At 39.2% G+C, this 13,165-nt stretch overlaps 1 protein-coding gene across 1 annotated transcript in view; it reads right to left on the reverse strand.

Moving 5' to 3' along the window:
• Positions 1 to 13,165, reverse strand: part of LOC311077818 (complement C3-like) — a 180,790-nt gene that overhangs the window by 65,665 nt on the left and 101,960 nt on the right. The window contains exons 28-30 of the mRNA XM_084106448.1: positions 12,522 to 12,617; positions 12,206 to 12,362; positions 10,946 to 11,109 (exon numbers count right to left, since the gene is read on the reverse strand). Of these exons, the coding sequence (XP_083962574.1) occupies positions 10,946 to 11,109; positions 12,206 to 12,362; positions 12,522 to 12,617 (417 nt within the window). The remainder of the gene's footprint in view (positions 1 to 10,945; positions 11,110 to 12,205; positions 12,363 to 12,521; positions 12,618 to 13,165) is intronic.

The raw sequence follows: 13,165 nt of genomic DNA on the forward strand, positions 1-13,165 counted from the left end.
TATTTTCTTGATCTAGTAAGAACTCTAGCGGCTGCATTTTGGACTAACTGTAGCTTGTTTATTGAGGATGCAGGACAACCGGCTAATAAAGCATTACAGTAATCTAGTCTCGAGGTCATGAATGCATGAACTAACTTTTCTGCATCAGAAACTGATAGCATGTTACGTAGCTTAGCAATGTTTCTAAGGTGGAAAAAGGCTGTTTTTGTAACATACGAAATATGATTTTCAAAAGACAGGTTACAATCGAGTATAACACCCAGGTCTTTTACTGTAGAGGATAAAGTAACAGGACATCCTACGATGTCAAAGTTGTATTGTGAGAGGTTCTGTGGGCGGTTTTTTGAACCGATAAGTATTACCTCTGTCTTGTCTGGATTTAATAATAGAAAATTACGCGTCATCCAATCTTTTATATCTTTAACACACTCTGTCAATTTGGATAATTTAGCGTTTTCATCCGGCCGTGATGAAATATATATTTGAGTGTCATCAGCATAACAATGGAAACTAATTCCATGTTTCCTTATAATATTTCCAAGTGGCAGCATATATATTGAGAATAACAGAGGGCCCAACACAGATCCCTGCGGCACTCCATAGTTTACTGGAATTATGATCGATTTTTCTCCATTTAAATAGACAAAATGGTAGCGGTCTGATAAGTATGATCTAAACCAGCTTAATGCTTGTCCTTGAACACCAGTATAATTTTGTAGTCGATCTAAGAGTATTGTATGATCTATAGTATCGAACGCAGCACTTAGATCAAGTAAAACTAGTATTGAGATGCAGCCTTGGTCAGAAGCTAAGAGTAAATCATTTGTGATTTTAACGAGCGCAGTTTCAGTGCTATGATGCGGCCTGAATCCTGACTGAAACTTTTCATAGATATCATTTTCTTGCAAGAAAGAGCCCAGTTGAGTGGACACAACTTTTTCTAGTATTTTAGACATAAAAGGTAGATTTGAAATGGGTCTATAATTTGCTAGATTATGCGGGTCTAATTGTGGTTTCTTAATGAGAGGTTTTATCACTGCCAGTTTAAATGTTCTTGGAACATAACCTAAAGATAAAGACGAGTTAATAATATTGAGGAGAGGCTCTTCCACTACAGGTAACACTTCCTTCAGTAGTTTAGTTGGTATAGGATCTAATAAACATGTTGTTGTTTTAGATGAAGTGATAAGTTTATTTAACTCTTTTTGTTCTATAGTTGTAAAGCACTGTAATTGTTCTTGCGGGGGGAAAATTGAGGCTGAATTATAAGGTGCGATTGAGGATTGAACGTTTACAATTGTGGTTCTGATGTTTTCTATTTTCTCAGTGAAGAAGTTCATGAAATCATTACTACTAAACTGTAACGGGATATTTTGTTCGGGTGACGTCTGTTTATTTGTTAGTCTAGCCACGGTGTTAAATAAAAACCTAGGATTGTTTTGGTTGTTTTCTATTAGTTTGCGGAGATGCTCAGCCCTGGACGCTTTTAGGGCCTTTTTATAACGTGACATACTGTCTTTCCACGCGATTCTAAAGACCTCTAAATTAGTTTGTTTCCATTTACGCTCTAAATTACGGGTTTCTCTCTTTAGAACATGCGTAGTATTATTGTACCATGGTGCTTTAATTTTCTCTGTGACCTTTTTTAATCTAACGGGTGCAACAACATCCAATGTTCTAGAGAGAATGGTGCTCATAGTGCTAAGTTAGTTCTTCTAGTTCATCTGTTTGTTTGGGTTCAGGCAGCAGCTGAGACAGATCAGACAAGCAACTCGAGAAATTATCTATGGTGGATGGAAGGATTGTTCTGCCTGGTCGAAAACGCGGCGCAGCATGACATATTACAGCAGTACGTAATATGCAAGTTACCAAGTAATGGTCAGTGACATCATCACTTTGTGGAATGATATCTATATCGGTTGGATCGGTTCCATATGATATAATTAAATCGAGTGTGTGATTAAGACGATGAGTTGGTCCGGTGACGTTTTGTTTGACCCCAAAGGAATTTAATAAATCTATAAACGCAGCCCCTAACGCATCATTTGGATTATCTACGTGTATGTTAAAATCTCCAACAATTAATGCTTTATCTACATTGACCAATAGATCTGAGAGAAAATCTGCAAACTCTTTTAGGAAATCAGCGTAAGGCCCAGGCGGTCTATATACGGTAGCCAAGGCTAGAGATAATATGGATTTTTTTCTAACATCTAAGAGCGTAACATTTAGTACAAGTATTTCAAACGAAATAAACTTATAACCCGTTTTCTGAGTAACATTGAGAATATCTCTATAGACCGCTGCAACACCGCCGCCACGACCAATCAGACGGGGTTCGTGCTTATAGGAGTATCCTGATGGAGTAGACTCATTTAGACCGAAATAATCATTAGGTTTAAGCCAAGTTTCAGTAAGGCAAAGTACATCGAAGCTATTATCCGTGACTATTTCATTTACAATAACTGCCTTAGGTGTGAGTGATCTAATGTTTAGAAGACCTAGCTTTAGAAATTGTTTTTGGTTACTAATAGCAACATTTTCTGGTTTAATAACAATTAGATTTTTTCTAGATCCTGCAGTAGATTTATTATTTGATCTCACTAAACAAGGAATAGACACAGTTTCTATGCAATGTTCTACACTATTTATATCAGTTAATTTGGTGCAGCAGAGACTATGATTTGAACTTTTGGTTACTAGTCAAAAGGTATTTAACATTTTGGAGATGTTATCTGACAGAAGATCCGATCCGAATCTGCTTGGGTGTAAGCCATCAGCGCGGAAGAGCCTAGGACGCTCCCAAAACAGATTCCAATTATTTACAAAGAGCAGTTTCTGCTCATTGCACCATGACATTAACCATTCATTTAGCGCGAATAATCTACTAAACTTTTCATGACCTAGTCGGTACGTGGGAAGCGGTCCTGACACAATGATCGTTATATCAGGCGATGTGCTGCGTACCGTATCGATCAGATTCCTGAAGTCTTTCTTCAGAACCTCTGTCTGTCGCAGCCTGATGTCGGCCCCTCCCGCGTGCAGGACCACAGTTCCGACGCGCTCGTTCAGAATCTCGGGAACGTGAGCAGCGATTTCAGAAACACGAGCACCAGGAAAGCAGTGACTATGCACCTTACTTTTATTTAACGTAGCTTGTACATGTGAACGTTTTATAAAAAGAATGAGTCAAAAAAGATAAATTACTGAGATTTACAATGCACATTAGCTTATCTTTTATTATTAATAGTAAAATTTGGTCCAATTTTCCCGTGGCATCTGTCGTTGTTATGCAACCATGCACTGCGCAAGTTTTAGTAGCTAATGGATTTCCACCACCGAAAAACGCTTGCTGTAGCTCTGCTACAAGATATTTATGGAGAAGAGAAACCCCATCCTTCATGTTGACTGAGCTTTCAATAGCCGCGTTTCCACTGTCGGGCCAAAAGCAGACGTGCTAGTGCGTGCCAGGGCCAGTCGCATTTCCTTCCACTGTCACTTCGGGGCTTGATCGAGCTCCGCTTTTGTAGGCTACGATTTGATACTTTTTTGCTACTTTGTAATAACTTTCTGCAGCCAGCGTTACTGGAAATGAACGAGGGTAAAACCTTTTTTAGACTTGACTAAATGAAATTTAAGACCACGGATGAAAATCTGGCCGTTTTTAAGACGTTTTAAGGCCTTAAATTTAAAGTTCAGAATTTTAGACTTTTTAAGATCCCGCGGGAACCCTGGAAGGGCTACCAGCGATTTAGAAATTTTGCGAGCCCTGATCTAACTGAATTCATTCCGATTGGTGAATCTGAATGTAGTGTTTACATGAACGCTAAACAAGTGATCGGTTGATGTGCGTTTTAACATTGCTAAGAAAATTCCCACTCCTCCATGAGAGATATGAGACCGGTGCGTCTCACAGGTGTCGCTCATCACTGATGACTCCCGCAGAAACCTCCGCAGATTTCCGCAGTTTTCCCCGGAATGTAGTGTCAGTCATTGACAGGCTACAACCTGCGCGCGCGCGCACACGATTGTGAGGGGGTAGTAGGCTGCGCTGATTGATGTTTACATTTTATGAGAGAGTGAAAGTTGAAAATGTCTAAAATAAAACTGAACGCGGAGGAATTAAGGAAACGTCACTTGTCTGTCAAAATCACGGCACAGGACAGAGCAAAAGAATTTGCAAACGATTTTTATGAAGATGGCGGAGTTATGTTTTGTAAAGCCTGTCAACACTCCGTTGATTACCTGAGGCGACAGACGGCACTGGAACATCTCAAATCCGCTCGCCACACGAATAGAAAGAGGAGTGCTCTTGGCAAGTTTATTTAAAGTTTTATTTTCTTTGTGTTGAAAAATAATAAAAAGTAATCATGATGAGAACAGTGCTGGGTTGTGTTTATTTGTGTTTATTGCTACCGCAATACCGGCGCAAAGTGGAAATAACTACTCTGTCTCATTGCCGATTATAATATCAAATCGCTTAATTGACTAGTGTCTGTGAATATTAAAGACTGCTATTAAAGTCTGATAGTTTTGCGAGTCTCTGTAAATGAGTGCCGCAGATTTGATTACACGACGTTCTGCATTTCAGCATCAGATACACTCAGAAACCCGTCAAAATAAAAGTTCGGTTTAACTTGATGAATATTAATGATCACAGAAATATACTATACAATCGAACGTACTTCTCAAAGTAATATTGATAGGCTAATAGTACTATATTTATTTATTATAAATGTTTTAAGTAAAATCAAACCATTTCACATTATTTTATTTAACCAGTAAACCTCTGTTGTGCAACACAGCAGAAGAGACTTTTAAAAGCATTTCAAATCGTACCGACCCCAAACTTGTGAACAGTACACACACACACACACACACACACACAATCACACACATACACATATAGTGCTTAGCATAAGTGAACACACCCATGCTAAAGTTGACTTAAAAGAGGAATACAAAATCATCTTTTGGAAATCTTAATGCCTTAATCAATAAAATGAGGAAAACTCTAACCTTCAAGGGCATCAATTCTCTTTGTGAATGAATAATGTATCGTAAATAAATGAATGTTCTCCGGATACTATGCATCCTGATAAAGTTCCCTTGGCTTTGGAATTAAAATAGCCCCCTAAAAAAATAAAATACTTTTTTACCCCCCAGCATCATTCAGAACACAGACATTGGCCTCCTGTATGTCTAAGACTCCATCTACAGCTGAAAGAAAGGAGTTCATTTATGATTTCATAAAGACCTTCATTGAAGCCGACATCCCTCTGGAAAAAACCTCAAAATTTTCCTCATTTTTACAGAAGTACTGCAAACAGGGAGGGTCAATTCCAGCTCCATCTCACCTACGCTCTGATTATCTTCCACACTTATTTCCTCAGTATTTGGAGGACATCAAGCAGGCTGTAAATGGAAGTCCTGTTTATGTAATTGCAGATGAAACAACAGATGCTTGCGGACGTTGTGCTCTTGCTATTCTCCTCCAGCCAGTGGGCAAGCCACCTGTTGCAGCAGATCTCGTTTTTTTGGATCGGGTTAATTTCAGCACCGTATCGCAGGCTGTCATCTCCTGTCTTAACTCCAACAACATTGATTTTAATGATGTATGGGCTTTTGTCACAGATTCTGCAAGTTATATGAAAAAAGCATATAACACGATTCTCTATGGCCTCTTTCCCAATGCCGTACATGTCACCTGTCTTGCACATCTTCTGCAGTTAGTTTTAGCAGTGTTTCCAGAGACATTTGAAGAACTGAACCGGATGTGTGGTTTGGTAAAGCGTGTTTTCTGCCAGTCACCCCAGCGTCGTCTTGAATTGAGGGCCTTCATGATGCAGCAGGGTCTGTCTCCTCTCATGCCAGTGTTTGCTGTCCAGACAAGATGGGGTTCCTGGATAAAAGCTGTGCAATATCTGGCAGAAAACATTGATATTTTGCACGGCTTCATCCAAACGCTGCCACTGTCCTCTAAAGCTGTGCGGGATCTTAGAGTTCTGTTAGAGGAGAACGGAAAACTCATGAAAATCCAGGCCACCTTCATTGTTGAGCATAGCTCCGATATACTTGCCACCCTGGTCAAGCTTGAAGAAACCTCCAGACCCGTGGCTGCCACCATCTTCAGTCAGCTAGAGGACCTCAGCATGTTGTTTGAGTATGGGCGCACCGCAGAGGCTGAGGACTGGCGTCCCCGCACCAGAGAGCAGATGAAGGAGTTAAATGATGATGAGCGGTACACTTGTTCTGAGATGTTTAAAGAAGCAATGGCACAATGTTCTACCAAGCTTCAGGCTGTGATGGAGAGACATCCTTCCACTGAACTATTTAAAGCCCTCCCAATCTTTGATCCAGCCAAGGTATCTGGCTTAAAACCTGATATGCAGAGTTATGTCCAAGTTGTCCCTGCTTTGAGCAAGGTGTCTGCAGAGGAGTGGCATCGCTACATCTGTATGGACAAGAGTGATACAGGCGAGGTTAGTGCAGTGGAGTGGTGGGCTGCAAGGGAAGATCGAATGCCAACACTTGCCCCACTGGCTGCACTGTACCTGCATCTGCCCACTACTTCAGTGGATGTGGAGAGACTTTTTTCCCACTATTCTTCTCTTCTGACACAGCACAGACGAAGCCTAACCGAGGACAATGTTAAGATGATGCTGATTGCCAAATTCAACAGCAGAGACTCAAAATAAGCTCCAAACTCCACACACATTCAGTAGCTTTTCTGACGTCAAATGACTTTTTCTGATGCTAAATTAGTAGTAAAATAGTAAATTAGTGTTTTTTTTTTATATGAATGTATTTATTAATATATTTATTTAATTATATTTTTATGTATTTATGTATTTAATGAACTGTTCTGTAACTGATTGTCACACCAGTATTTATTTATTTATTTATTTAAAAGTAATTTATAGCTCTTAAAAGTAGTTCATTACTTTATATACTTTATTTATTTTAATATTGATATTTATTTTGCCCTGTTCTTAAATTATATGCAATTACTTGTTTAATGATCTGTGCACAATGCAATTTTCTCCGCTGTTTAGTGTATGGACAATAACATAGATCAAATGTTCTTTTTCTATTTGTATTTGTATTGTAAACCTTAAATAAAAATTAAGAAGTGAATATTTAATATTTTATTTTGTAATATTTTCAGTTCCAATACTCTAAGATCTGTTTAAAGGTGCAGTGTGTGATTTGCGAATTGCAAACAGCCAGTCACTGACGGCCTATCCCTCCGTTTTCAAACTCGAAGGAGAAGCTACGGTGGCCGACGTAAGACAAAAGATGTTGTTGTCTGAGTCAGCAGCAGAGAGTAGCAAGTCAAGCAATGAGGTTTCTTTAGCGCTGTTTGTTCGCTTTCGGCTACGGTAGAAACATGACGTCATGATATGTCGACCTTCATAGAAGGGGGTTCCCGCGGTTATGTAGATATAAATGACTCATTCTAAGGTAATAAAAACATAACGTTTCATTAAGTAAGGTCTTTATACACCACTGAAAACATAGTTATGGATCTTATATTGCATTTCTGTCAATAGATCCTCAGAAATATGACACATTGCACCTGTAACACATTTAAAACCATTCCGCCTAATTCCGCAGATTTTCCCAAAAATTCCACACAGAAATCACAAAAAAAGTCAGCAGATTCCGTGTGGCCCTGCTCATCAGTAACAGGGCTTAAAGTGAAAAAAAATCCTGAGCCTGAACTTTCTGTGGCTCAACCAGGACTTTTACCAAGCCCGTTTCAGGCATGAAAACGGGTCAGGGGTGAAAAAGGTGAGAAGGATATTACCCCTTTAGGGGGGTCCGGGGGCATGATCCCCTGGGAAGAAAATTTTGAAAATTCCATATTCTAAAGCATCAATCTGATGCATTTTGAGATGCATTTTTTTTGCCAACCTTGGGAGAGCTGGAGAAACTTAACTTCAGCCATGAGTCAAAAATATTGTGGCCTCCTTACTTAGTATTATGCAAGCCATTTCATGGCAGCCTGTCACTGGGTCTAACATTTACAGTATATGAGGCACAATGTGGTAAGGGCACCACAAATGGCTTAATGCAAAACCCCCACAAGATATGGTGGACATACTGTAACTCGTCTACTCTCCCATCGTGATTGACAGCCAATACTAGGGATGTCCCGATCCGATCCACGGCATCGGTATCGTGCCGATACTGGCCCAAAACGCTAGATCGGATATCGGAGGGGAGAAAAAAAATTATCCGATACCTATGATCCGATACCCATTAGGGGTGGAACCGTTAACGTTACTGTTAGATACGAGCATATGCGGGTTCTTTAGGGACACCTAATCTGTAGCCCGCCTTAGCTCTGAACGCGCGTCTATATCGCTTCAAACGCTCACTTTATCATTATACGCGCACGGCGCGTCCTATTCGCTTTGGACGCACGAATGGATTCAAACTGTTCAAGCATCGAACTAGACGCGATAGACGCAAATTTGACGCTCTATTCGCGTTTGGTGTGAACGCAGCAAAATGAACAGGCTGCGATGTCAAGATTGCAATGCTGGAGTGTGTGTGTGTGTGTGTGTGTGTCAGAGAGAGAGAGGCACGGGCGCGATCGAACAGTGGAAACATACTCCGTCATTTTCATACAGGACATCATTAAAACTGCAAAAAGTGTTTAGCCTACTCATATTTGTGTAAAACACAACATTGTGCTTTTGTCAAACTGTAAACTCTTGTCAAACTGTAACTGTCACCCAACCAAAATCACACACGCACACACACACACACACACACACACACGCTGTTTAAAAGCAAAAATGATCTCATCTTTTGGACATTAATCATTGCATTGGTTTTCATTTATTGTCCTAAAACAGAGCACTAATCTGTTTATTTTTAAGTTACACATTCTACATTGAATAAAAAAGAAAATCAAATGTGTTTTTAAAAGTAGTATTATTTTATACAGAAATAAGTTATTTATAATTCAGATGAGAATAAAGTTAAAGTTAATTAAAATTTTAAGGAAACAAATATATTGATCTGAAATATAGCAAATTAATTTTAAATTCATTCAGGTTACCAAACATATCTCAAGGTCTTTTGAATAAAGGCTGGCAGTCTTTCATTATCAACTGTTGTTGTGGACTATATACTGGAGAAGTATTTGTTCTCCATTTGAGTGAGATGTTTTTATGTGGCTAATTGAGCAAAGTGCTTCCATTATATTTTATTAGTATTAGTATTAGTTCAAGAATAAAATAAAAATATCGGATTGATATCGGTATCGGCAAATAGCCAAAGCTGCGGCATCGGTATCGGAAGTGAAAAAGTGGTATTGGGACATCCCTAGCCAATACAATGTTATGTAATTCAGATTTGAATACATTTTATTGGCAAAGAATACCTAAAACACACAATACAGTGGTTTCCAGCACAGTGGCGGAGCCACAGAAATTTTTTAAAGGGGTGGCACTACCCAGAGTGAGGTGTTGAGGAAACTTTTAATAAGCCAAACCAAATTTTTAAATAACTGTCAACTACATGCTTTGGGCTTGGTCCACTGTTTTGGAAGCACAGCTCTATAAAATCTTATATATTCCTGGCCTACATCTCTACACTGCAAGTCTGAAGGGCATCTAAACTGTTCATATTGATAAAATAATAAATAATATGTCCTACTTCTCATGTAGTCTCATTAGCATATTGCTCTCGTGCGGGGTACCGGGGATGGACAGATCCGATGCAGCGAATGAATTCATGAGAGCGACAGAGCCTTTTAGTGCTTATTTTAGCGCCGGTGATAAGCGCGGCAACGCAAGCATATAAACTCTACACTCACTGTGGATAAGTCGTAGAACTTGCTGCTCTTCGCCTCTTTATCCGATGACTTGTCTGGTCGATCATTAGCGTCCATTTTGCAAAACTTCTTTTGCATAATCCACAACAACAGGCCTGTCTTCCACCTGCCCTGCGCCCATCGCCGCTTCTTTTAGATGTTTAAAGTTGTAAATAAGCCATTAGCACTAGCTACAGCATCCGCATAGTCATTGTTTTGGTTTCCGAGAGAAGCACGTTAGATGCATTCAGAGTGCGTGTGAGATGCATTCAGGGACCGTAAGAAGTGCAGGAAAGGCAAGTTTTTTTTTCACAAATGCGCGGAAAATCGGGACAAATATATAACAGTCGAGTTCTCCAGCGGGTGGCAATAGTGGTGACAGGTAGGTTGAAGGGGACCGGTGTGTTATTCAAGTCAGATTAAAGTGCCTCCGACTGTAATTTGCAGCCTGATAAATAAATTTTGCCTGCGCCGGAGGCCGGACCTGCACTCAAGCCGGAAATCCGGCCCCCCGCCGGAATACTTTAAGCCCTGCAGTAATCACGTCACCGGCCTCGCGTCGTTCTCCCATGGCCCTTAGTCTCGTCCTGCTCGCCACAGTAAACATAATGAATGGCGACTGTAGAACGCAAAAGCTGAATCCCGGAGATTTGGGCGATCTCGAAATCCCGGGCAGACTCATCACGGAGACTCACTAGAAGCCTAGACTTGTTGTTTAACTGCGCTCTCTTACTGGTAGGCGTGGCTTGGGAGTGGCCTCCTAGGGCAGCAAAATCAAGTGCATTCTAGGAGTTGTTGTCTTTCATCCACATGAGCCAAAAATACATGTTCTGGCTTTTCTCAGTCTAGAAAGCTCCAAATTCAGAAATAATTTCACATTTCTTCTACATAAATGACCCATTTTAAATACACATTCCCTTTAACAAAAGTTGTTTTCTTGTTATCACGACTTAATCATTTCTATGTCGAGATTACGAGAAAACAATAGAATAATAATAATAGTCCAAGGCCTCTGAAGGCTTCTGACAGATTTACTGTTTTTTTTTTTTAAGCTCAAGCTACTACTACTGCTACTGTCAACTCAAGCTAAAGTCAGATGATGAGATGTTAGTGTACCTGTGTGGTGCCAGATCCACCATAATAAGACTGTTGTCTGCCCAGCCAGTGCACTGCCTCTCCTGCTTTATCAAAGTCTTTGTCCTTCACAAGTGCCAGCACAGCATAGGCCGTCGCCTCTAGAGAGTGATGATGCTGTCCAGCGACAGTCCAGGACCTACCGGCTGATTCAAACACAAAACGGGGATAAAAAAACAGGTGTGGAGATGAAGCTGGAGCATAAAGGGGAATCTGTTACTCTGCTCACATATGCTGATCCAGACCATCGAGCTTCCCAGCTAGCAGGGAACGTTCTCAGAACTTTATCTAACATTCCCTAAAGTTTGGTTAATGTTTTAAAGAAAACATTTGAATGTAATGATCACATTTTTTCTTTGTTCATTTGACTGTTATAAATCAATAACAACAGCCAAGCAAATTCTAAAGTAAACATATAAGGGTCAAGAGGCCAACTAAAGCAAACACTGATCACCATAATGGTGACTTACATTTTGTGATTTTCTCCTTCAGTGATTCTGTGCTTGTTAACATCAGGCGTCTTCAATAATGCTCAATCATCACTCAACTAATCACGTAATTATCTCATTAACTTTTTATCACTGGAGTTTTTGCTGTGTACCTTTTAGGAGAACAGTCTGGGAACCAAAATAAAACTACCCGCTGAAAACATTATTAGAACTTCATGGTAATGTTCTCAGAACATTTTTAGAACAAAACATTTCTAGCTGGGTAGCCGTTCTAATAGACGGAGACACTGATATATCCAACACCGAATGCAAAATTGTTTATGTGCGCTTGTTGGAGGATGGGAAGCCAGTCAATCTCCTGGTCGGACAACAGACCCTTGAGCACTCCCATGCCATAGGTAAGTTGTTTCTCTTTATAGGATTTCTTCTTGTGTAAAGTTGAATATTGCTGCAATAATTATAAAACTTTGTCTCCGGGGTAACGTTATAAAGTAAATGAAGTAAATTTACATTGCTAACAATCACTTCGCTACAACTTCATATCTGTGTGGGCTTTTACCATGTAAAATGCTGCATGATGTACACCTGCTGTATACATGATGCTTTGGCTTATTTATGAACTATTTGTGTTGCTGTTCCCACTCTATTCATTCTACTGTTATTGACACCAACAGGCAGCGATCATTACACCACAAAACCTACATAATTCTTTCAGAATTTCCACTCTGGTTTATTTTATTGTTCAATGTTATATGAAGCACAACACATTTGATGACTTGTTGGTGTGACTGACCTTCTCCTTGGGTGGAATGTTTCATCAAGATCTCTTTATTGAGTTTTTCAACATTGGCCATGGCGTAGGACGTCATCGCAACAGCGTAAGGATTGATCAGTTGTGGAAGTCGACCTTCTAAGAATGCAGCAGCCTTCCTGATACTTTCAGCCAGACTCTATAAATTGTGTGTACAATGTTAAAATCAACAGGAAAAGTGTTTTGTTTTCGGTAAACATAACAGTATAAGAGGTTAAACCCAAGAGAAAAAAAAATCAACTGTTAATATATCATTTATAGTTTTTGATGAACAAAACAGTGGAAGAGCTGTACTTACACCAACTGATCTAGCACAGATCTCTCTGCCCTCTTGCATGGCAATCACAACAAAGGCTGTCAGAGAGGCATCAGCATCTTTACCTTGTACATCACCCTGAAATAAAGCACAAATAAACAGTATCACGAAAAAAAAACAAAAATAAAAAATAAAATAAAAAAACACATGCTTTCATAATAAGTCTGCAAATGTAGCCCTTTCTACTAGGGTTATTAATCAGTGGTCACCAAACATGCATGAGTTTAAAATATTATAAGATAGCAATATAAATTGCATTACTAATGTATATTATTGTAATTATTACAAAAATGTAAGCAGTGTTTTATAATAAATAGTAATATTAATTATAATTTTATTTGGGGTTGGATGCAACAGTTTTTCCCCCATAAAACAAACATTTTATTATTAAAATATCAAATCATATATATATATATATAATTTTTTTTTTCAAATAACTAATATGTATGATGATCACTGGCTGTGTGATTTTTCTTGGTTTATTAAAATCATGGAAACAAATGTCCTGTGAAATAGATGCAGATTCTTCAAGGGTTATGGAAACTAACTGCATCTTACAAAAACACCAAAACCAGCTTTGCCATCTTTACTTATTACAAACCAGTTTGACTTTACCATCATTGTGA

Source organism: Abramis brama (assembly GCF_963993115.1).
Source record: "Abramis brama genome assembly, chromosome: 2".
NCBI classification, from domain to species: Eukaryota; Metazoa; Chordata; class Actinopteri; order Cypriniformes; family Leuciscidae; genus Abramis; species Abramis brama.